Source organism: Scleropages formosus, chromosome 4, assembly GCF_900964775.1.
Source record: "Scleropages formosus chromosome 4, fSclFor1.1, whole genome shotgun sequence".
Classification (NCBI taxonomy): Eukaryota; Metazoa; Chordata; class Actinopteri; order Osteoglossiformes; family Osteoglossidae; genus Scleropages; species Scleropages formosus.
The window spans coordinates 3,283,698-3,308,426 of record NC_041809.1 but is presented as its reverse complement, the minus strand read 5'-3'; the positions used below and the strand labels follow the sequence as shown (position 1 = coordinate 3,308,426).

The 24,729-nt window shown below is 46.4% G+C and overlaps 3 protein-coding genes across 11 annotated transcripts in view; 1 reads left to right on the top strand and 2 right to left on the bottom strand.

Annotated features, from left to right (window-relative positions):
* The window catches only part of klc1b (kinesin light chain 1b), a 32,011-nt gene extending 16,541 nt beyond the window's left edge, over nucleotides 1-15,470 (bottom strand). For 5 of the 7 annotated variants that reach the window (XM_018740114.2, XM_018740118.2, XM_018740117.2 and 2 more), the window contains exons 1-6: nucleotides 15,073-15,470; nucleotides 3,319-3,584; nucleotides 2,535-2,765; nucleotides 1,240-1,318; nucleotides 829-1,057; nucleotides 640-727 (exon numbers count right to left, since the gene is read on the bottom strand). In XM_018740114.2, coding sequence (XP_018595630.1) covers nucleotides 640-727; nucleotides 829-1,057; nucleotides 1,240-1,318; nucleotides 2,535-2,765; nucleotides 3,319-3,567 — 876 coding nt within the window. In that variant the 5' untranslated portion in view covers nucleotides 3,568-3,584; nucleotides 15,073-15,470. Of the gene's footprint in view, nucleotides 1-639; nucleotides 728-828; nucleotides 1,058-1,239; nucleotides 1,319-2,534; nucleotides 2,766-3,318; nucleotides 3,585-12,272; nucleotides 12,294-14,911; nucleotides 15,023-15,072 lie in introns of those variants that run through there. The other 2 variants (XM_018740116.2, XM_018740115.2) reach the window with 2 other exon arrangements.
* A 460-nt stretch (nucleotides 15,471-15,930) lies between these two features.
* Nucleotides 15,931-21,788, top strand: mrpl2 (mitochondrial ribosomal protein L2). Its single transcript, XM_018740123.2, has 8 exons — nucleotides 15,931-16,623; nucleotides 17,568-17,668; nucleotides 17,761-17,935; nucleotides 18,167-18,308; nucleotides 18,421-18,536; nucleotides 20,957-21,067; nucleotides 21,156-21,229; nucleotides 21,353-21,788. The coding sequence occupies exons 2-8, from the start codon at nucleotides 17,585-17,587 to the stop codon at nucleotides 21,563-21,565; spliced, it is 915 nt and encodes a 304-aa protein (XP_018595639.1). The 5' UTR covers nucleotides 15,931-16,623; nucleotides 17,568-17,584; the 3' UTR covers nucleotides 21,566-21,788.
* Nucleotides 21,789-23,221: 1,433 nt separating this feature from the next.
* Nucleotides 23,222-24,729, bottom strand: part of LOC108927088 (phosphofurin acidic cluster sorting protein 2) — a 41,214-nt gene continuing 39,706 nt past the window's right edge. For all 3 annotated transcript variants that reach the window (XM_029251227.1, XM_029251228.1, XM_029251229.1), the window contains 3 exons: nucleotides 24,444-24,667; nucleotides 23,990-24,103; nucleotides 23,222-23,703 (listed from right to left, as the gene is read on the bottom strand). In XM_029251227.1, the coding sequence (XP_029107060.1) occupies nucleotides 23,588-23,703; nucleotides 23,990-24,103; nucleotides 24,444-24,667 (454 nt within the window). In that variant the 3' untranslated portion in view covers nucleotides 23,222-23,587. The remainder of the gene's footprint in view (nucleotides 23,704-23,989; nucleotides 24,104-24,443; nucleotides 24,668-24,729) is intronic.

The following is a 24,729-nucleotide window of genomic DNA, read 5'->3' as shown; positions in this document are numbered from 1 at the left end:
CACTCAATTCAAATTACATTAACCTGGATGTGTTTGTTTGGGAAGTGAGTTCTAAACTATCACATTAAAATAGAAAGTATTTCAATAATTAGCATTATATGTAAGTGTTGTGCGTGCTAATAAAACATTTCATTTGTAAAATGAAAAGAATAAAACTAGTGCATTCATCTTAGGTTTATCACTACTTTAGTAATTAATTATTTGAGGCTATGGAAGATTACCAATGGACAGAAATATCATTTATAGGCAAAACATTTAGAAACTTCAATGCACTTACTCTATTACGAACTTAGTACACAGGAACATAAATTTCAAAAAATTAATTTGGTTTAAAGATTGGAACTGTAGGTTGCACGCAGTCGAAATCCCAAATCAAAGCTGAGTAATTAAGAGCAGAGTGGGAATGAAAACTAACACCCCCTCCAGGCTCTAAATGTCTGTTCCTGCAGGATGTCGATACAGCAATAAACGTAAATGAAGGGCTGGATAATGAGAGACCATCGACCAACGACACTGCAGGGCAAAGTCCTGCCCTTAATTTCCACCTTACAGTGATTGTATTCTTCCAGCATATTCCAGAAGGGTTACCATTGTACAGTCTATCAGTGCTGCCTCTGGAACAGACAGGGTTTTCCTTACCGCTGGGTGGTCTTTGCCCAAGGTTTTCTCACGGATGGATAGGGCATCATTGAGCAGATGGGCTGCCTCCTTGTACTTGTTTTGGTCCCTGTGCACAAGAGTGAGTCTGTGAGGTGATACTCAGGTGGACCTTCAAGTGGCAGTCAATAGTGGAGTGGTTTGTGTGTATGCAAATAAAACAAGCCACACCTGTAGACCAGGGCCAGAATGTTGAGCATGGTGGCCACGTCTGGGTGGTCGTGGCCAGAAGTCTTCTCCAGGTCCTCCAGAGCCTGCTTGCAGAGTGGCACGGCCACCTCATAGCGGCCCTGTGAGGCATACTGGATCACCAGGTTATGAAGGGTGCGTAGGCGAGCTGGAATCTCATACCCGCCCTGCTGGGCTGCTGCTACAGCCGCACTGTTGTGCTGGTGCGGCACTGTGGTGTAGGGAAAGAGGCAGATGTATTAAAGCCTGAAACTCCAACATTTAGCAAAAGTGTAAACTGGGACTGAAGTATTCCATGTTGGTTCCTGGTTTAAAGGCTAATTTTTAACATAAATCCCAGCAAAAAGATAACCAGGGCAAGATGAAGGCAGAGTATTCTCAACAGCATCTCACTTCCTTGCCCATGTTCCTCCTCCTCATTGGGGAACAGGTCATCTAGATTATCCTTGGGGGGTTCTCCATCCTTTTCCTCCTGTAACAACAGGAAGAGTCCATGGCTAGATGTGCTTCGCAATACTGCAGACATATAGAGAGCTGCTGAGGACACAGAGTAATGTGAACTAAAGTTCACAGCGTTATGCCAAGGGTTAGCAGGCTAATATTTTCCTCTGATGGAACAGTAAATTATTCATAGCACTATAAGTTAATCTTTTACCCTATCTAAACAACTCCATCTGTATTTAGTTACACGAGACCTTGGGCATGACATAAATCCATGTAAATTGGCTTAAAATTACTACTTAACCCTGTCTGGACAACAAGCTTTGTTTGATCAGCACAATAGGGAAAAGGGTTTAATTGTCAGAGGAAAGGGTCATCGTCCACACTTCGCAGACCTGAAATAAATCTTGATCACACTGTGTGATTCCTCTCCTATTCAGGACCAAAAGAACACTGCAAAATGTCAATTCATCCTAAATGGAATTTCAGCTTCCAAAATTACAAATATTTCTTTCAGTTCTACAGCACCCATAACACCTCAGCCCTACAACATGACTCACATTCTAGAATAAAAGAAACACCTTGATGCCACAATATTCCACAATGAAGGCAGTGACATTTTTGAGCATTTCCACATTGTGTTTTGGAAGAGACCTCCCGAAAGATCACCAACTTGTACTTAAATTGTCCCTGATACAGAGAGGTTCAAAATCAACAAAGGAAGTCTGTGGCATTATGGGAATGGCACACAGATCCTGCTGAGCTCAGCTCTCTTTAAATGAATAGGGTGGAGTGGTGGGGGAGGGTGACTAAAGATGAAATTGGCAGTGGGGAAGGTGGCTGAAGGAGAAAAACAAATCAATCAATATAGCTAACAGCACATCGCCATTTCTGGTAACACTCTTATAAGCAGACGGGTGCTCTGTTCCGGTAACAACACCGCGGCGTCAGCTTCACTACGACACAGCGCCCTCCTTCATGGGAAGGAGATGTAGGTCTGCAAGGAAGACATTCTGAAAACATTAACGCTATCTCACTGATTACAAGCCTGACAGTTGAGGATGCTTATTATTTTATTGTAAAAAAGCAACACTAGTGTGACTCAATATTAGTTATTTAGGTTGCAAAATTATCTTCATTCACCAACTATCACAAAAGAGCTCGAGAGACAACACCATCACTGATACAGGAAAGATCACGAAGGGGACATTGTCCATTACTCTAGATGCTATTAACCTGGCACTTACCGAAGGGGAGACGTCTTCGTCGTATTTCTTGAGCTGGTTCATGAACTCCAAGTGCTTCTTTTCCTCCTCTAGCTGGGCCACGTTCTGCTCGCTCTTCTGCAGCTTCTGCTGCGTATTGGCCAGCTCGTCCCGCAGCCACTGGTTCTCCTGGCACAGGCGCCGGACCTGCGCCCGCAGTTTCTGCTTCTCCGACTCCACTGCATTCAGGTGGTTGGACAGGGCCATCATCACCTGGCGACACGAGAACAAGGACAAGTTACTCGATAACATAAAGGACAGCAAAGAACTGCTGCCGTCAGAGCTGTGTGATTCATGGGCTTTTTGCTGCTTTTCAGGGAAACTTCCCCATTTTTAAATCACCACCACCATCAACGTGGAACAAAAAACCCCCCAATGAGATCAGTATACCATAATTATACACAAGCACTCATTTCAATCTAATGAGATGGCCAACTAAAAAGATCAACAGGCATTCTGAACTGTTCACATTATAGAAGGTATTGATTTAGACTCTTATTCCCAGCGTGGTCCCATCAGTTCTACTTTTTTATTTCTACACATTTATTTAACTCCTTTGTATTCATCTATGTGATATTTATTAATTCCTGGGTTATTCATGCATCTTCTGCCACTACTTTCCTGTGTGTGCGCTGTTATAACCTCATACAATAAAGTTTTTACCTATGTGTCTATATGTCTATTAACACACTTTGATAGAACAAAGCTTTGGAAAGTAGAGTCCAGAGCTACATAAAGAAGGAAGCATCAGGTCTCGGTCTCCCACCTGTGCCTCTCCCAGCCCTAGTTCAATCATTTCCACAGACTTGCGTAGCAGGTTGGACTTCTCGTGCACCAAGTTGGCCTCCTCATCCTTCTTCAGGCACTTGATGGTCTCCAGCAGGCTGTGCAGAATGGAATTGTGTTCGTTCTTCAGCGCTTCAAGCCCCTGGATCACCAGCTTGGTGTTGGAGATGATCTCCTCCTGTGATAGCTTCTCCAGCTTCTCTTCACGTGGGTAGACCATTGTGGACATTTTCTACTGGAGCAAACCTGAAGGAGATGCACACAGGTTTGGTTTTCACAGGTCTCGGCCAAATGCACACCTCACTTTACGTTCCCTCTACTGTTTCAGCTGTAAAACCACTTAGACTTTGAGATGACAAACCTAGAAAATCAAGAGCCCACCCTAAACATGTCTTCTACATTGTTCCTTGTGGCAAGAGGGCAACAGCCAGACTGTCACATGACTGTGACTTTATACTGACCTCCGTTACAACTCCTCCACTTCTACAGCCACACGACTCAGGTTAAACAGCCACAACCCTTCTGATACAATATCATTTGAATCATATCAACAGTCCACACAGTATGGTACCACCTCAAAGTCAAAACCAGGGTGCATACTTATGTTACTTATAACCTTTTCACTGTATACATACATTCCCCATATCACTGGGCATGGATTTACCTGTTGGCAACAGCAATACATCTGTAACCATGATAAATTTTACTTGCAAACTTACGGAAGCCACAGAGCAAGTGCACACACTAAGCATCTGCACTTTGTCACTGTGTCTTGGCAGAGCAGAGAAATGAAGTCCTTGGTCCTTTCACGTGGGAGACATGTGACAAAAGCTAAATCACAGAGGCAGCACAAAGGCTTCTGTCAAACTCCAAGCTCCTAAAGGGAAGGGGAGAAAGAAAAAAGAAAAAAGAAAAAAAAAAAAAAAAAACCCACAAATGACAAAGCAGTGCCTTCCCGCTAAAGGTGACATTCACCCTCACAATCCTTACAGTTAAAACTCCATCCTAAGAAGAACAGGAATCAAAAATCCAGGAGCAAACAAGCACTAGAGGATCACAGGTTGGACAATTTTCGGATTCCTCGCATGTTTGGAATGTTGACACCATTTAGCAAAGCCATGAGAGCCGCGGCTCAGAGGCTCGCACTGGCACAAAGCGTCCCTGTCAAAGAGGTAACAGATGGCCCAAATACACACAGCAAGTGTCTTTCAGAGCGACTGACCACAGGAAATTCGGCACTTGACCACAACACCAAGGAAAACTCTGAGCACACCCTGAACAGAACACATTTTAAATAAGGGCAATGTATTAGCAGGCTCATGCCACAGTGACTGTGAGGGAGGAGGTTTTGATATAAAAAAAAATGCAGTTAATTGTAGTACCGAGTATTGCATTTAATGAGAATCATAAATCGCAAATGTATTTGCGGGTGAAAATCGTCACAGCCTGATTCAATGAAGTAATAAATCTCTAAGCTATGGGGAAATACAGTAATAAACTGAAGTAATGTAACACATACTAATAACTTTAAATCAGCTCAACGCAGAGAAAGGCAGGGTCCAGTAACAACACGCTGCGTTTGTCGGACATCCATGGTAACAGCACTCGTGTCCGTTTTGGGCGAGTTCCCAGAGACGGGCCTGTATTTATATTCAGGAGGAGACATCTCAGCTGAAGTTTTTAGGTTTTCGGGGGAAGAGGAGGAAAGATTTCCACTTAGCCAGAGTGAATCACAGCCTGAGGCTCACAGGGCACTTGCAGCCACATCCCGTCAGCTGTCCACATGGACTCCGCTCACGTGACTGTCACAGCCCCAGCACAGCAGCTGTGTGGAATTACAGCAGACTCCCAAGAACAATGCTTGGCCAATGCACATCGCCAGAGACGGGACAGTTTTGGCAGGAGGGGAGCATTCCTCGCACCGACCAGCAGACAGAATACCTGCTGTAGCAGGGCTCTGTGTCTTGGAGCACACGGTGGGACGTCCACAGCTCCACTCACTCCGTTCTGCCACAGCCATCCAGGTTAATAAGCCATCTTAACACACAAATGCTGCTATCTGCGCACTCAACAACACGCCACAAAGAACTGCTCCCCTCTGACACATCGCTGAATCATGGTGGTTATTTCAGGAGAGAGGTGGGCCGGTGAAAACAGCACACACCAGCTCTTTGCCCTACCTAACAGCCTGGTTTACTGCTCACATACACGTAGATATTCTCATTATCGACATTGTTCACTTTTTTCGTTGTTGGGTAGATCATTAACAAGCAGGAAAAGAGAATCAGAGCTGTGGAGAGACTGCGTGTTTTTGCTAACTGCCACCAGCACAGGCGGGCACCCTAGGGCTCATGTACGACAGCAGCCATCCTCTCCTTCCCCCAGCTTGTCTGTCAAAGCCCTTCTGGATCAAAGTGTGTGGACGACTACTAGAACATAAGACCGAACCTCCAGGTTTACGCAAAGCATATAGCAAGGCGACAGAATGACATTTTCCAGACCTGTCAGCTGGTTCATGTGGGAGGAAAGAAGCGCAATGCAAAATGGAAGAACAAGAGAAGCTCACCAAGGCCCATCTGCTACCAACTCATCTCAAACAAGCACCCAGCTGGGCTCTGCAGCTTCAGGCTGCACAATGCCCCCTACAGGGCTGGCTCAGCGCTGCTTTGAAAAGACCACTGAAAATCATACGGTTATATTTATTACATTTGTGTCACAAAAGTATTGGAGTAAAAATACAAAAAAAAATAAATAAATAAAATAAGAAAATAATGGTAAGTGTCCAGTCAGATGGGAGACACAAGACAAAGTGGCAGTAAGGGTGGGTGAAAGAACTGGAGAGCAAGTCAATCATACAGATGGGATGTGGGGGACTGAGGTTCCTGTTTGACCCAACAGTTGGAACAATGTGCACTGTAAAGGAATGGGAGAGGCAGAAAAATGCCCCCCAGCTCTTTGTGAAATCACCTTGCGCTAAAAGCGCTTTCTGCAATGTTATGCCCTGGTTTCTGGCTGTGCTACAGTTATCCAGCAGCTGGAACAATCCTGAATTCCATCACAAAACAGAATAAAAATTACAGGCCCCCACTGCACTATTAAACTGTGCCCCTGAAAGACATGTAGCAGTTTACAGCGGTATTGTTTTCTTCAACTGCCTCATCTCTCCTTGGCCTGTGATGGACTGCAGAAGGGCCACCCTGCTCACGCGGGCAGGAACTCGGTGACGTCAAGGTGACTGTTCACTTGGCGGGTGCTTATGGGAAAGAGGACATGAGCAAAGTCTGGGTGCTTCAGCAGCAACCTGCTGACACAGAGAGGCCGTTTCAGCAGGCTGGGAGATGGAGAGCTCTGGGAGAATCTCATACATCTCCAGTAATGAGGCAGCGTGACAGCCAGTGCTAACATGGCCCAAGCAAGCATCTGCACTCAAGGCACATTTTCCAACCGCTACTCACACAGACTGGGCCGAACGCACAGAGCACGGAAGCCGGTGTGGCCCACAGCAGTCCAGGGGCTGCAGCTGAAGTCACAGTCCCAGATCTCTAGGAAAAGAAACTGGCTGCGGAAGCTGATGACGCACTGACATTTAACAATGATGTGGTCTGGTGAGTCATCCACAGGAACAAATCACCGCATCCAGGCCAGTGCCCTGCCGCCAGCCTCTCTTCTCCACAACGGAACCAGACAGGCTGAGGGAAGAGAATTTGCTCCCCCCCCCCTTTCCTCCCCAAATTGTTGCTTTCTTGATGCTTGCTTTTTGTTTGGCAGTGAAACAGGGGCTCGACTGACAGATGAAACATCCGCATCCAGAATATCGTAAATTCAGAGCAGGTGCATTGGGAAGAGGAGGCATGGAGCGACCTAATGGCTTGATGCAACTAAAAAGAAAAAAAAATAAAAAAAAAAAAAAACACACTGAAAAGACAGACTTCTCACACTGACTTTCACACTTTTTGCAGACTAAGTGAGGAAATCAGACATGAGATACAGGTGACCTCAGTGGATTATTATTCATAAGATACAGTCACATGACTGCACAGCCACAGGTAGACAACTGTCCTCTGGGCCCATAGGCAGAGTGGAGGGATGTACACACCACAGCAGCACGGTCACACAGTGGGTAACACTGATGAGTCTGGGTGCATGAGCTACGTGTTTGACTACGCTGGTTTGAATCTGGATCAGGGTATGAAAAATGTGCATTTTTTTTCCCATTATTTTCAATCCACTGACGCACAGAAGAAAATAGCAGTAAACCAATTCCGCACACTCCCTTAGTATGAAAACCACGGAAGTGACCATGAGTCAAAGTGGACTGGACAGCACTTACTGTACAGGTCACAGCAGCTCAAAATGGAAGGTATGAATTACCCCTTAGAAATTTAGGAATTAAACTTAACCCTGCGTTGTGTTCTGTTAGTACAGCAATGGCCGGTGGAAGGAGTGCGAGATATAACCATACAAACAGGTCCAGGCACTTTCCAAAGACCAAGTTATACACATCTGGGACAAACACCAAGACAAAACAATGTGGCTTGATGTGCACGCAGTGAACAGGAATCAGCTCCATTTCTCAAGTATGTGTATCGCATGCAACACAAAAACTAAACAGGCAGAACATTTGTAAAGGGAGAACTCTCAGGCTACGGAAGACATTACACAGCAGCACGGAGGTATTTTGCTGGAAAAGGATATTACATAGCCTGCAGCAGAGCACATTCCTGCCATCTTTAAAAATATATTATTCAGAGTTGCTAGCTGAACAAAAAACTGTACCAACAGGAGGAGGAGTTACCCACAACTAGGGACTTTGGTGTCCTTCTAGCATCAGACTAGAAAATTCCTGGTTATTAAATATTTAAGAACGATCTTCTTCACAAATCAAGTGTCTCTGAACTGAGTAAACATGGTGAAAAGCTATTCCAAAATGGCAGCAGGAAGCCTCGACTCATGCAAATGACATTTCTATTTCCCTCATTCCGCATACAGATACAGCCCTAATCCACAAAGCAGAACGAGAGGAGAAGGAGGTATTACGTCAACCACTAGCTGTGAGGACAATGACGACTCTCACTTGCAAATACTCTGACTTTGAAGTACTTTTCTTTTTAATCCGCTTTCGCCCCACATCTATCCTTCAAGCACCTTCCTGTCAGGAAGCTTCCTGTCGTCTGACAACTCCTTAGCAAGAGCGAGCTGAGAAAATAACTGAAGAGCCACAGGCCTGGTGGTTTCACCTTCTGACCACCACCGACACACAGGAGACCTGGTCTGACAAATGGAGAAATTAGCAGGTGCATGTTTTTCACAGAACCAGAACTCACCCCAGACCTACACCTGCCCTATTGGATTTGGAAAAGAATAAACAAAAACAAAACTCAGACACTGCAGCAGTGCATGTTGCCATCTCCCCCCAGAGTTCTGCCTGTAATAAATCAAACTGTTTTTGTTTGTTCAGGTCTAGAAAAGCTCAACATGCCCATTAGTGCATTTGAAATATGATAACGGATTACCAAAGGCACTCCATGCAGCCGACAACAAAGTCTTTCATCATCCGGCAGGAGCTGCAGTTCATTTATTATTTATTCTTTTCAGAAAGAGCATGCAAATTTATTCAGTCCAATTTGAATACTAAGATAATGGAACATTTTAATGCAGACAAAAAACTTGCCGTTAGGCCAAAAATCCTTTCATACCAACTGCAAAGACACAGGGTGACTTATACGGCCCACTTTATTCAGATGCATATTCAATTGTTATTTGCAGTTTACACTCCTCTAAATTCAATGACAACCTCAAGATAACATTTTAAATTAGTAATTCGTCTGAACAACAAGAGTTGCACATGCAAATATGTACTTGTTATCGCAAACATTTCAGAGCTGAAGGCGGTCTCAAAACCACACAAAGACAGAAAAAAATAATTCTTTACTCTTTAGGAAGAGAATTGCAGCAATCCAGGGGGGGGGACAGCAATAACTGCAATCTTTGCCATTAACTACCAGAAATGTGGAACACATATTGGTGTGTGAATCCCTTTGGTCTGGGGAAAGAAGAAAGAGGAGGTCTATGGAGGAGTTTTTGGAAGCAGCCAGGCACAGGTGTGTTCACCACTGTAAAATAACCTGTAGTCGCACAAAAAAGAAAAAGAAAAAAAAAAAAAAAAAAAAAAAAAAAAACTGCAGACACATCAGAAGAGAACCACAACACACATCTGGACACTGATATGTTTCAAAGGAACATCTTTCAAGCTTCATTTTTTGTGTTTGTATGCAGAAAAGACAAGCCACAAACACAGCTCCTCAGTTTCTCAGATATCAGGGAGTGGAAAAAGAGTCCCCAGTCCAAGAGAACAAGCATTAACAGCATCCCGATCCCTCTGCATTGATCCATAATTCAATACCATAGCGTTCTGCGAGAAAGAACCTGGAGCTGCATCTGGTTTTCCGGCAAAGTACGCCACAAGCAAAGTGAATGAATGAAAAAGGGTACAATTCACCAAATGACAGTGATGCAGGTATACAAGCAAATATGTGAGCCTTTTGAAAAAGAAGCACTTTGGTATAGCTTTAAAACTGCTGCTCCTATATGGTCAGTCAAGAAGGCTTTGCTACAAAATCCCAAAATACTTTTGCTGTACAAAAAGGCCTGCTGAAATCACATGCCAGTGACAGTATTGAGCACATAACATCACGACAAGGGAACTACTTTACACTGTGAAATGTTTACAGATGAGACAACGACAGAGTGCAAGCGAGGAAAAGTCAGCAGTCAAGAGGAGCCAGAGATGAGCGCCAGAAGAGACAGCAAACTGCCGTTACCTGAGCTTCAGCAGCAGATCCTCACAGTCCAATGTACTGGTAGCAAAGTGGTTACAGCTACTGCCTTTGGACCCGAAGGTTGCAGGTTCAGATCTCAGCTGCAGTACACCTGAGCAAGGCACTTACCCGAAATTACTCTAGTAAACCTACCCAGCTGCATGAATGGGTAAATAATGGTAAGTGACTTTGGAGAAAAGCATCATTTAAGTATAATGCAATATACTGAAAGAGCTGATAAAACAATCACTCTGCCAGTAGCAAAGGAATAGCCAGTTACTGTGGGAACTGTACCGGGAGGCTGAAGGCAGGAGCTTTTGAGAGCAAAAGAAAAGTGGCAAACAGAGCTCAAACAGAGCCCCGCACTCCACCATTCTCTAACCTTCCTGCTGCTATCGAGAGCAGGCTGGATCAGCGCTATGAGAAAACTGCAGGGGAACAACCTACTGCAGGGGAGCAACCTACTGCTCCACACAGGGCGGGGCTGGGGACGGGAAATGGATGGGCCACACAGCACCTTTGCATTCCCCTCTCCGAAAAAAAAAAAAAACCCATAGCAGGCAGCTTGCAGTGACTCACACCTCCTCCCTGAAACAAACACACACACACAGAGAGAGGCAGGTCAGCACAAGTGGGAGTCACACCCAGGACCCACCCTAGCTGGTCGGGTGCCACGCAACGCAGAGCTGAGCTCCGCACCTTTGCTGCTCTCAGGAGGAGCTCAAAGCTCTGCAGAGGAAGCCTCAACTGCAGCCCAACACCTCCTCTCCAAACCCTGCCAACTCAGCATGAGGGCATCTTGAACTCTGCAAATAAAAGAAATGTGCTGAAACTGCCATTCAGTCTCAGCCAGCCATCTGAGGCAGTGCTGAAGAGAAATACAGACACCAGGCTCTAGGACAGTTAAACCTCCAGGGAGATTTACCTCCAAGGATGGTTAGAAGAAAGAAGTGTGACCCCAGGGGTCAACAGCACACCAGCACACACAAGTGACAGATCTCCTGGGCTGCTGAGTGGATTTACTTAACAGATGAGCCAGAGGAACAGGGAGATTTGCTGGGTCACATCCCTACCCACCGAAGGAGGGAGTGACTGATGCATCTATCTCTGTTAGCAAAGGTCTGTTCTGCATGGGAGGTGGTCCTGCGTGTTACCCCTCCCAACACATTGTGCAGCAGCAGCAAGACCCTACGCTGCCTTGCCGCAGAAGGGCCGCTGGTGGATGTCCTGTCCCCTTGGGTAGGCCGTGACAGCCTGCATCAGCTGTTCACCCTGCACCAGTGTGACACAGCCCTTCTGGGACTTGGGGGGGGGGCTGGTGCTGCTCTGAAAAAAGCAGAAGAGCCACAGAGTAGATAGACAGTGAAATGAGACATGATTTTTAATTCCCCCCCCCCACAGTGTTCAACCGTTTACACTTTACCAGTGAGACCTTCCCCCAGCTGTTCAGCTTTAATGTGTAACTACTATAAAGAATGATTATTTATTCTACTGGCTTTCATCTACAGAGCTCTGAAGCTGATCAAACCTTTAATGTGTTCCGAGAGGAGTGATCACACTTGCCCGGTGTGATGCGTCGGCAAGAGAAAGAGCAGCCGCCTCCACGGCACCCGGAAATTAAAGTCAATTAACCAGCACAGAAAGACTGGGGGAGAGACAGCGAGAGACAGGGTGGCAACAGCACAGGCGTCACGGTGAAATGTCAGTGCGCTACAGACACCAATAGAGATGACGCCAGAAAAGATATGTTGGTAACAAAATATATTTTAAAATAAGCCTGTAATGTTCAGTTGCAAGGACAGCCAATCACCAGGGCAGAAATAAGTAAGTAAGTACCACTTCTAACTGCAAAGCATCTTAAAATTACAGACTGGGAAGAAGTGCATTTCACATGGCAGTCAAATTACTCATTAAGGTTCTTCTGGTACATCTTTTAGTCGGTGCTCATAGCATAAACCTGAAAGACAGAACCAAGACACCTGGGTACAGAGACACACGCCAGGTCCCACATGTCATCAGCACTCGATACGTCATCAATCCCCAATGATCATGACTGTTTAGAAGATTCTGCACTCTCATGCCACTTTCAACCACCTAGGCACCTTTCCCCACTTACTGTTTTCTGGCCCGTCTTCCTCACAGGCAGCAAGAGGAGCCCTTCCGTGTAACCGCACACCTCCCCCGTCACATGCGGCACCAGACACAAAGCGGCTCCTGCCAGCCCTCCAGGACAGAGGGAAGGAGGGGGAGGGTGTGGCCAACAACTGAGAGGGGACTAGCTATGACAGCTACACTCCATCAGTCAGCAAAGCCCACCCCTCAAGGTACATAAGCAGACGAAGATGAGCTACAAAAAGGATCGCAGTAACTTCTGTAGGCAACATCGCTATCAATGTCCGTTCAAAGGATGAAACAAAAACGCCAAAATTATTTTCTGTATAGTACAGCACCAGCAGCCTCAGAAAGCAAATGTGAAGACCAGCCTTCCCCTGCAGGCATCTCATGGGGACAGAGAGCAGACTCGCCCACTGTCACAACTTCGACACCTCTGCATGACGGCAGCGTGCCAGGTAGATCGGAACTGAACGGGAGCAGAGGCGGCAGTGGATAACATTCCGGTACAGCGAACAGCTTAGATGCGGACGCCTAAGGCAGATTTAAATCCTCCCGATCGTCGAAACAAGAGTCACCCGCACATGCAAAGCAATCAGAGAGTTTTCACTTCACCTTTAAATTGAGCCCCGCAAAGCACTGCGCACACTCAACACCGCATGCCTAGCGCCAGATCTATTGGCAGAACACAGATGGACCCTAAGATCTGCTGATCTTCTCAAGGTCTTACTCTCGCTATCTGCTTTGCACAGAAAGGGAAAGCAAGTATTTCCTAACAAAAAACATCATGACACAAACAAAAAACATCATATTCATGTAAACTGTGCATCCGATAGGGGAAAACTCAAGCAGGATTAACTGAAGGTGTCCATTAGCAGAGAGAAAGCTACCCATTCAAGTAACAAATGGCAGCTTTCAGTACTTTACAAGTACCAGGAAAGACAATGTCTATACATCACACCACTTAATGTGAGGTTTATATATCATTTGTTTATCATTTCCAGAAATTAACTTTCACAAGAAAGGATTGATTACAACAATTAAGACTGATTCACATTTCTACAAGTAAGGAACAGTAAACACAGACTTTTCAGGAACACATGACACATTGGACTGAATCCTTCACATCTCTTCCTGACCTCACACATTCTCTTTATGAACATATTGCCTACATCTACAAGGAGATTTCTACCATGACTCTGAGCCTCGGATGATAAGGACATTATTATAGAGAAAAGACAAGCGTGGCGAGAGCTGCACCAAAGAGCTGTAACTGTAGAGAAACATTAATGTGTGTTTTTTTTTGAGCCTTTGAATGCATGAATACAGCTAACTAGCTCTGTGCATATGACCAATTAACAGAAATATGATTTTAATATCAAAGAATAAAGTGTTATTTACACAGTAAGGGAAGGAAAGAGAAAACAAGGGAATATATTGAAAAAGAAAAAAAGAATTGATGATTAATGTACAAACAATGCTTAAAATTTGGTGTGTATTTTCACTGTCTATAAGATCAAGTTCATCTCCAATAAATAAAAACAGACTGGAACAGAAGGGTATCATCCTCCAACATCAACACAAACAAACGCAAGAGCAAAGACCAAAGTTCATTGATGACTAAGCACATATTTACTGAGGCAGAACTACACCAGCGTGGGTTCAACAAGTGAGTCTTGGACTTGACTTGATGTCAGGACCAAGAGGAAGAAGAAAAAAATAGTAAACAGCACTAAAAACGCTCAATTGCTACAGGTAACATTCTTTAAATACAAAGTATTTCATACTTTAAAGAGTGTGTACATTCCGTAGGTTTGTTAAATGTCACCTGAATTAAAGTAATATTGCACACGTCTGTATTACACATCATTCTTCAAGTCGCATGGAGCAAAATGAGGAACAACAAAAGAAAACGTGCATTTAAGGTACATAAACCTTAACTGAAAACAAAATACAGACAAATACAGCACATGAAAATAAAGTAGAGCATACAGCTCTAAAAATGTGATATACACAGACAAAGACATACAGACACAAACAGAGACAGAAACCCCAAAGTCATACAAACAGAGATTGACAATTAGAGGGTGAGACAGAGACAGTTTGAGTGTAAGACATACCCGGGGAAAACAAACCGATAGAGAGACAGGGGACAGACAGACAGACAAAGGACAGATCGACAGAGAGAGACAGAAGAAGGACAGAGAGACCTTCACATGATTTATTCATTTAGCTGATGCTTTTCTCCAAAGCAATTTACAGTGTTAAGATTACAATTATTTACCCATTTATACAGCTGGGTAATTTCACTGGAGCAATTAGGGTAGGTACTTTGCTCAAGGGTACTACAGTCGGAGGCGGGGACCAACCTGTACCCTTTCGATCTAAAGGCAGTGGCTCCAACCACTACACTACCAGCTGTCTTGATAGACAGAGGAAGGACAGATGGAGACAGACAGACAGACAGAGGAAGGAGAGAAAGATCAGACAGAGACAGTGGAAGGAAGATCTCATGAAGACAGAAAGATGTGACGGACATAAACGTGTGAAAGACGAGCCGCACAGACAGAGAGAGAGAGACACTACCTGCTGACGTCATCCGTCATCATTGCCATAATGTCATGATATAAATTCAGAATTTACCGATGTCCCCCGGTGGTGAGCAGCGAACGGGAGTTGAAGTTCTCTCTTTCCCCACACACAGATCGAATCGAAGCCCAGCGATGCCCCCGCGGCGCGACAATGACACAATCACAAAAACGACACAACTGCAGTTCCCTCCTGCTTCTCTGCCACGTCCATACCTGTGCGTGCGTGTTCTCCGCGGGAACGGGCGTCTCCTTTTTCTTCTTTCGGGAACTTGTGTGCACAAACTAATGTTTACAGCGGGAAACGAGCACTACTAGACAGAGTAGCCTAGACTAGTAAAGCGAATGTAAAATATCGCATTACTGCCGCGCGCGGTGGCGGTCCGGGTCCCTCCCTCAGGCTCAGCTGCCTCAGCCCCGGCGGAGCTAAACCACAAGAAGAGCACCAGAGCCGACCCAGGCGCTACAGCCACAACCTCTGTGATGCGATGCGACCATATGCGTTTTCTGCATCACCTTCTCCCCCAAAAACTTTGAATTTCACAACAAATAACGACGAAACCCAACACCTCCCGTCGACGTAAAGTGTCGCTCGAGCCCCTTTAAATCCAAGATGGCCGCCAGCGCGAGTCAACAAATTCCCACAAGCCTTTGCGCACCAGACGTACGGCGGTGTTCATGATTGCTTTAAATCCAAGATGGCCGCCGGCGAAGCGCGAGCCGACGGATTCCCACAAGCCTTTGCCGAGTCGTTTTCCTCTGTCACAGGGCATCGTCGTATGCGCTAAATTATAACAATATTCAAGCCACATATATGAGCTAGCGTAGTTCTTAGTTGTGCGAATATTATAGAGCGTAGCCACCTGAATATATAATGCTTGTATAATATTTTTGACATTTTTAACACTCGTTTTATAACCACTCAGTCTGTACACTGTTTTCACACGGGAAAAGTGAACTCGTAACAGTTGAACCTGTATACGTGTTTAATAATTTTCAATAACCATTTGTTTAATAATGGAAAAGCAAATATTAATATGCAGCTTCTCGTGTGACGTACTACTAGGTCATGTGAGAAATTGATGGTACTCATATATATATATGTATATATATAATCTGTCGAATCTCTCCTTTTATGGGTGTAATGCACTTCTTGTGTTATTCCCTGCGATGTTCGTATCTGCTAAATGAATAAACGTAACCTGTGCAGTTCACCTGACACGACATCTAGCGCACTTACTCCACTCTGTGGACAAGCTGCGTAAATAATGGAACCCTGAAAAATGTATTTAAAACAGTTAAAGATGGATAGGCGGACAGAAAAAGCCTTTCGTAATAAGAGAACTGTGGAATACGTAAGCACTCTGAATTCGTTTTTAAATTTAAAAATGTCATTTCGCATCAAGAGGCAGTGAGAGAATCCCAGCGGGAGAAGTAACATCTCGCGCTGCTTCAACTTCCGGCGCGCCGTCTTGTGGTGAAGAGTTTAACTGCACGTTCGTCATCACTGTGCGACAAAGCGTGCGAGGTGTCGCTTTGATCTGCAGGGAAGGGGTACCGTTGTGCAAAATCCGCGCTGTAAAGCCAAGTGACATAAGAACACCATCTATACCCAGAATTTACTTCCAGAAAATAAAATATTTTGTATGAGTTACTCTTAAGGACTTTTAGGCGCAGATCACATCGTCATCACTGTGCGACAAACCGTGCGAACCGTCGCCGTGACCTACAGAGAAGCGGTACTAAAGGAGGTATTTTAAAGCGAAGGTAGGTGAGCATGTAAAATTGTTGTTTTTGTTCTGTTGGAGACGTATAAATGTTTTGAGGATGTTTGAGAAACTGTGGGAAATTTCCCGGAAACGTCGGAGCGAGAAGTAGCGTGGTCAGTGCAGAGAGAGAGAGAGAGAGAGAGAGAGAGAGAGAGAGAGAGAGAGAGAGAGAGAGAGAGAGACTGACTGACTGACTGACTGACTGACTGACAGACAGACTCCTGAGGCTGAGCTGGACTGTGTGTTTACGAGTTATTAGTTAACTGTGTGGTATTATTTATTCACGCTTACCATGCTTTCAGTCAGTGTTCGTAGTGATCCATGATGAAGCACGATTCGCCTTTTACCGTGGACCCTGAGTGACAGGCCAGGCATTCAGCTCCTAATATAATAATAATAATATAGTAATAGTAGTAGTAGTCCCTTCGGCCTTTACCAGTAAGCACTTGCAGGGTGTCAGTGGTCCACAGCCTGTCCTTTAATAACAAAACATGGGTCAATGTACATCCTGGATGTGATGACAATCCATCAGTGAGGGCAATCTCTCTCTCTCTCTCTCTCTCTCTCTCTCTCACACACACACACACACACTTTTACACTCACCACTTCACCTGACACACGTGTTTGGACTGTGTGAGGGAAGTCACAAAAACGCGGGCAGAACATGCAAAGTCCACAAGGACAGAACCCAATTTGAACCCACGTCTGAAGCTACAGCCTGGCAGCCATGAGGCACCAGCGCTACCCACTGCCGCCGAACAGCGATCCTTCGGTGCGTGCTTGGGGAGAGGGGGTGCAGAGAGAGGGCAGGTGGAGGCCGAGCAGTGCAGGAGTTTGTGTTCCAGTGCGAGGATGTTGTTTATTGTGTTGTGTTGCTGTTTGTTCGTCGTCTTGGTTCTGCCGCCGTTTATATCTGTGGTTGTGCGTGTGTCCCGGTGGCAGGGCCTGTGCCGAGCAGGATGGCGGTAGCCTCTCTCTCTCGGGCTCTGCGCTCACTCTGTCTGACACAGGGTGTCTCCAGACCAGCCCAACTCCCCTTCCAGGCAAGCGTTCCCAGCACGATGACCTTTACCACATGAGCAGCGGACTGTTACCGCGGTTGTCGCATTCATCTCTCGTGCTTCTGTGTTCACAGGCAGCGAGGCTGCCGGCGCAGGGGGCTCCGCCGAGCTGCAGCCCCACGCTGGTGCTCTCCCGTGGGTTCTTAACCACAATCCCAGTGGCACAGAACAGAACCCTGTGGAAGCAGAGAACCAAATACACGGTGCGGCCCATTGGCATGAAGAAGACCGGAGGAAGAGACTACACCGGTAGGTTGGTGCCTCTCACCTCTCACGAACAACCCAACCAGCACCACCGCTGAACAGAGTGCAGACCATCAGTTCAGTCCCTGCAGAGTCCGGCTTTACAGTAAAGGCCCTGGGATTTGAACCCGCAACTTTCTGGTGACAATTTAGGCCTTTTACTCCCTCTAACTGTTTCTCTTATGCCGTGCCGGTCTCTAGCCTTGGCCTCATCGCAATTTTGCATCCTCGATGCAGGTAAAATCCGCACACACGGCATCGGGGGAGGTCATAAGCAGCGCTACCGGATGGTGGACTTCCAGCGGCTGAAGTTTGAACCAGGCAAAGAGGAACACAGCTTTGAGGAGAAGGTCATCGAGGTCAGATACGACCCCTGCAGGTGAGGAGCCAGGCTCACAGAATGGGTCTGCTGGGTGTGCTTAATTGTGGAAGTGAAGAATTTTCCGGAGTTTTGGAGGTGCGCTGAGACGTTGCGACGCTCCGTCTGACAGGACGGCGGATATCGCGCTTGTCGCCGGGGGCAACCGGAAACGCTGGATCATTGCCACGGAAAACATGGAGGCGGGAGATCTGATCAAGACCTCGAACCACATTGGGCGCATGGCAGGTGAGACCTCAGGGTCACAGCGTCCAGGGGTCTCTTGTGAGGAGTTGGAAGGGAACTGCACTGCAGCAGAAATCATTTTTTACTATTAATTCAGTTATCTGACTTTTTTTTTCTTTTCTAGAGTGACATAGTGTTAAGTTACTTAGTGATGTGCTTTTTTTACACAGCTGGTAATTTTTACTGTATCAATTCAAAACATTCTTTTAAAATATCAAAAATGACCCCATATCAGAATTTTGTACTTGTATTTGGGCAACTGGTGTTCTAGAGGTGTGCTGTTTTGTATATTTCATGCTTTGTAACCTCTAAAACTCACATTATAATCCACCCCACTGCTGGCATGTGGTTCCTACCCTGTCAGATTACAGTGAGGACTGTGCACTGATAGTGTATATATTAGTCATATTTATATTTAACAGAGTGACCAGTTGCACATCTAGTAACACTTTTTTTCCCACTTTTATTCCTATTGACTTAGATGAGCTCAAACACACTCCTGTCACTGAGGTGGCCTGCAAGAATATTAGTGAAATTATTAATACATACTATAGCTGTGATAATACTGTAAGTTCTGCTGAATTACATAGTGGTGCATTAGACACACAGATCAGAACTAAAAAAAAATATACAACCCAAATTCCAAAAAAGTTGGGACACTGTGTAAAATGTAAATAACAACAGAATGCAATGATTTACGAATCTCAAACCCACATTTTATTCACAATAGAACATAGAAAACATATCAAACGTTTAAACTGAGGAAATGTACCCTTTTAAGGAAAAAATAAGGTCATTTTGAATTTGGGAACTGAGGAGACCACTTGCTGGAGTTTTGAGAGAGGAATGCTGTCCCATTCGTGTCTGATACAGGATTCTAGATGCTCAACAGTCCTCTGTCTTCTTTGTCTCATTTTTCGTTTCATGATGTGCCAAATGTCTTCAATTGGTGAAAGGTCTGGACTGCAGGCAGGCCAGTTCAGCACCCGGACTCTTCTATTTCGAAGCCATGCTGTTGTAATAGATGCAGTATGCGGTTTAGCATTGTCTTGCTGAAATATGCAAGGCCTTCCCTGAAAAAGACGTTGTCTGGATGGACGCATATGCTGCTCTGAAACCTGTATATACCTTTCACCATTGGTGGTGCCTTTCGAGATGTGCAAGCTGCCCGTTCCATAGGCACTAAGGCACCCCCATACCATCAGAGATGCAGGCTTTTGAACTGAGCGCTGATAAGAAGCCGGATGGCCCCTCTCCTCTTTAGTTCGGAGGACGTGGCGTCCGTGGTTTCCAAGAAGAACTTCAGATTTCGATTCGTCTGACCACAGAACGGTTTTCCATTTTGCCTCAGTCCATTTTAAATGAACTTTGGTCCAGAGAAGACGGCGGCATTTCTGGATCGTGTTGTCTGGATCATGTTCACATATGGCTTCTTCTTTGCACAATAGAGCTTTAACCTGCATTTGTGGATGGCACGGCGAACCGTGTTCACAGACAATGATTTCTGGAGGTGTTTGAGCCCATGCAGTGATTTCCATTACAGAATCATGCCTGTTTTTAATGCAGTGCTGCCTGAAGATCATGGGCATCCAATATTGATTTTTGCCCTTGTCCGTCGCACACAGACATTTTTCCACATTCTTGGAATTTTTTGATGATATTATGTACCATAGATGATGAGAAATTCAAAGTCTTCGCAATTTTACGTTGAGGAACATTATTCTGAAATTTTTCCACGATTTGTAGATGCAGTTTTTTGCAGATTGGTGACCCTCTGCCTCTCTAAAATACTCTTATACTCTGTCATGTTACTGACCTTTCGCCAATTAACCCAATTAGTTGCAAAATGTTCCTCCAGCTGTTTTTTTAGCAACACTTACTTTTCCAGCCTTTTGTTGCCCCCGTCCCAAATTTTGAGACGTGTTGCAGCCATCAAATTCAAAATTCTTAAAATAGTACATTTCCTCATTTTAAACATTTGATATCTTTTCTGTGTTCTATTGTGAATAACATATGAGTTTGAGATTTGGAAATTGCATTTTGTTTTTATTTGCATTTTACAGTGTCACACCTTTTTTGGAATTGGGGTTGTACAATAATTCAATTTTTCAATTTAGGATCTAGTATGTGTGCAATTTACGTATGATTTACATGCTCGGCCCTCGGAGTGTGTGTGTGTGTATCCGTGGCAATAGTGAGCGTAGCCTTTGGTCAAAAGGGTTGTGTACTAACAACCTGCTGTAAGTAATTGTACTGTATGTGTGATATGTTATTTATACTTTGTTATACTTTTACTTTAATGCTGGTCTGTGTGTGAAAAGTGTTTGAATGAGCGTTGCCACATGTGATTCCTCGTACCTGTAAACGCAGAGAGTTGTGTTGCGTTCCGTTCTAGCTCCAAACTGTTCTCTCGTTGCCCTCAGTCGCCGCCAACGAGGGTGACTCGTACCCCCTGGGCGCACTGCCCGTGGGCACCCTCGTGAACAATCTAGAGGTGTACCCGGGCCAGGGAGCCAAGTACATCCGCGCAGCAGGTACGGAGTGCGTTTCCACTGTGTCCGCCGTGTCGCGTTGCACCTACACACGCGTGCCCTCGTTCACTTTGACTTTTGCCCAATACAGGAACGTGCGGAGTTCTGCTCAGGAAGGTGAACGGAACGGCCATCGTGCAGCTGCCATCCAAGAGGCAGGTCCAGGTAACCCGTCCTGTGGAATACACACTTTCCCATGCTACCGTCCACCGGTGCGCATCTCCACACCTTTCAACTTAACGTCAGATGAATAGTGTAGTTCTGACCGAAGCGTCTTCCCGCCGCCAGGTATTGGAGACATGCATGGTCACTGTGGGTCGCGTGTCCAACGTGGACCACAACAAGCGCATCATTGGCAAAGCCGGCCGCAACCGCTGGCTGGGCATCCGACCGTCCAGCGGGAAGTGGAAGCGCAAAGGGGGCTGGGCAGGTCGCAAGATCAAACCCCTGCCCCCCATGAAGAGCTTCGTGAACCGGCCATCACTCGCCAGGGCCTCGTAGGAGCGTTAGCGGTGCACGTTCTCGGTGGAAAGGGACTCCGTGGGGGCCGAACAGCTGATCAAGCAAGAGCCACTGGCCACCCTACTGCCACGGTCACAGCATAACGGTCGGCACGGGGCAGAGGACATCCACAGCAGCCCCGCTCAATAAATGTTACTGTTCTGAGGGCAAAGTGACGAAGGTGTGGTTCCCCGTACTGCGCAAATACACACAATGCACCGAAGTGTGGTGTTTGTCTTGTCGGTATTTCAGCGCGGTCGCCGGACACAACGTAGAGGACGAACAACATGTAAGGAAGGTTAAAAATATTTTAATGAACACAGCTGCTTGTGAGAGCACCGAGAGAAAAATCATACAAAATTACAATACATATTTACATCCATTGTAAAACATGCAAAGGTTAAATTCATGTTTCTCTTTAGTGGTAAATTGAAAAATACTGTCATAATTTAAAAGAAGGTTTGTGCAAAGGGAACCTGCTACTTGTAGGTCAAGGAAGAAACAAACAGACAAAGGTAAATAGTGAGAGGGAGCCTTACGGAGGAGTTTCCTCCGATTGTTCGCATGGGATGTGGAACACGGTGGCCGGCGGGAGCACGGTGAAAAGAGGCGAGAGCTCGAAGACACAGACCACCTACTGCAGTGCCATGTGCAGAGACGTGTAAATGTTACCCAAGCTGCTCAAACTGGCACCCAGCGTGTACGAAGGACAGCAAGTGGCACTGGATCAGGTTTGAACGTGTGAAAGCAGAGAGAAGGACCCCCCGCGGGTCTCACGGTGGAGCCGGTGTGCAAAACAGGAAGGCGTAGCGTCCAGAAGCGTAGTGTCTTTGTGCTGAAAGTGCATAGTTTTAAAAAAAAAAGTCATCGTTTTGTCTGAAGTGGTAACGGGATGCGCCGCAATTTGGGGAAAACGGTCGAGATGGAAACAGGCGCTGAACTAATAATATCACCATTAAAATGGGGAGTCGACACATCGCTCTGCGACAGGTGACCCGAGTGACGCTCCTCGTGCTGTCGCTCGCTCACCTGCCACCCAAAGCCCACCAGTCTAGTCTTCAGAAGCCACCTCTGAACCTGGTGCAGAGCTCTCGCCCCGCCCAGCTTCGGGTCCTCTATAAAACACAGAACTAAACTCTACGTTAATTGTATTTGTCTCCCCAGAAGCTCCTCCCTGCCCATCGTTCATCTCAGTCTTCATCACTTGGGTTTTGGCTGCAAGAAAACATCGGTGTAGTGTTGGGAGTGCAGGGGCCGCGCACACACACACACACACACAGGCTGCCACCTCAGCTTTGAAAAATAGCACACAGTAGAGGTTGGGGCTCGTTTACATAAGTACAGATGAATATTAATGTAGATATTATTTGCCATACAATGTAACTGCGCATATTCCTCATAGCTGATGTATAATAATGTTAAATTCAGGAGGCTGAGGCCGCGGCGTCTCTGCGTGGCGTCCGCACAAGGACAAGCGTTTCGGCCGTTTCGGTGCCATGCGGCGATTCCCCAAATCCAACGCTCGATATGTCATACGCCAGCTCAGCTTTGGTGAACTCAGTGCTAAAAAAAATACCCTGCTTACTGCGGTCGCTGCTTGGCGTCTCAGCTATTTCTGCTTGCATGACACAGTGCGCGAGAAAGTAAGAAGGCGAGTTTGTGTACCAATAGGCTTGTTGTGAAAAATAATATCATCATAATACATTTTCGTATTTAAAAAAAAAAAAAGGCTTAAAACGGGAAAAAGTAAAAAGACAGCGCTTCTCATAGAGGTGAAGGAGTCCACAGCTAGTTTCACAGCAACATTTCGGCACCAGAAAAACAGAAAATTATATAGCCGCCCCCACCCCCGACCCGTTACACTGCGTGAGGAACACGTATGGAGACAGGATTTCACAGAAATAATAATAATAATAAAAAGGTATAAAAACAAAGTGCAATCAGAGCTGCGGCCGCTGAAAAGCCCATCGCTCCAGGACACGACCTGATCCTGCTGTAGGGATGCACGCGCTCGACTCGCCCTCAGCACGGCTTGCTGTAGCCGAAGATGCCGACGGGGAAGTGCTTGACGTGGGTGGGCCATTGGGCGGCCAGCTGGAAAAACTTGACGTCGTTCCACTCGACGCCATCGATGGACACTGAGGAGAGAGAGAGAGCAGAGGACGGTCGGGGTCGGGGGTCACCGACAGGTGGACAGCGAGGATTGTGGGAAACCGTGGAGGCGAAAGACGTGCGCCTCCTCGCTCTGCAGGTAAAGGTTCGATTTGACCGGGTCACTCAGCGGTGACCTGAACAAGCGCTGAAGGTAACTAACCCAGCGGGTGTTTGTCACGCAGTCGCTCGGGTCCACCGCTACGTGGCTCCACGCGGCTCTGCGTTGTTTTTGGTGTCGTTTGGGTGTGGCAGGGGAGCGGCGCCATTTACCTCTCAGCATGGTGTGCTGGTGCTTGGCGGTGCAGATCAGCCTGCTGATCCCGTCGATCACTTGGCTCTTAGAGTCCAGCTCCTTTTCCTTGGGCTTCTTGGTGAGAAATATGACTGCGGCCGGAGGGGGGAGACAAGAAGACGCATCGGCACCATCCGGCGGAACCACACAACACGGGGTAGTATGCCACGAGTGAGAAGGCGGTAAAGGGCGGTAAACCCCTGGAGCAGAACCTTGCTCGTGTCACTCCCTCTGAGCTGTGGGGGGGCTTCTCTGCCGACGTGAAAACATTTCTCTTTATGATGTAATAAAGTGACCACACACTGCCGCTGAATCGCACCGTACGGAGTTCTGAGCCCCCCCAACCCCCAATCTGCCTATTTCACACCACATGTGGAGCAACATTCACACTGTGCTGTTTACATCGGAGGCGAGCGAGGACCACACACCCACCTTTCTTGTTCTTCTCCTTCATGACCACGGTCATGGACATGCAGGGGGGGGCCGCGAGCTCCCCGGCGCCGGGGATGCGGCTCACTTGCAGCGAGCGGAAGTTGCTCTTCAGGGTGCTCTTGATGCCCACGTCCCTCCGGTCGCCCTCGCGCCGCTTCTCGAGGCCGTGCCACGACCAGTAGTCCACCTGGAGCCCCATGAGCTCGCCGCCGGGGCACGGAGAGCTGCACCGTTTGCGTGCGTGCACACACGCGCACACACGCACGCACACAGTCCGTTAAACTCA

What these genes read in the sequence shown, in the direction of transcription:
- mrpl2 (XM_018740123.2), top strand. Translation starts at nt 17,585, where the DNA reads ATGGCGGTAGCCTCTCTCTCTCGGGCTCTGCGCTCACTCTGTCTGACA. An exon ending in GTCAGATACGACCCCTGCAG is followed by an intron (nt 18,309 to 18,420) that starts GTGAGGAGCCAG and finishes TCCGTCTGACAG; the next exon opens with GACGGCGGATATCGCGCTTG. An exon ending in CAAGTACATCCGCGCAGCAG is followed by an intron (nt 21,068 to 21,155) that starts GTACGGAGTGCG and finishes TGCCCAATACAG; the next exon opens with GAACGTGCGGAGTTCTGCTC.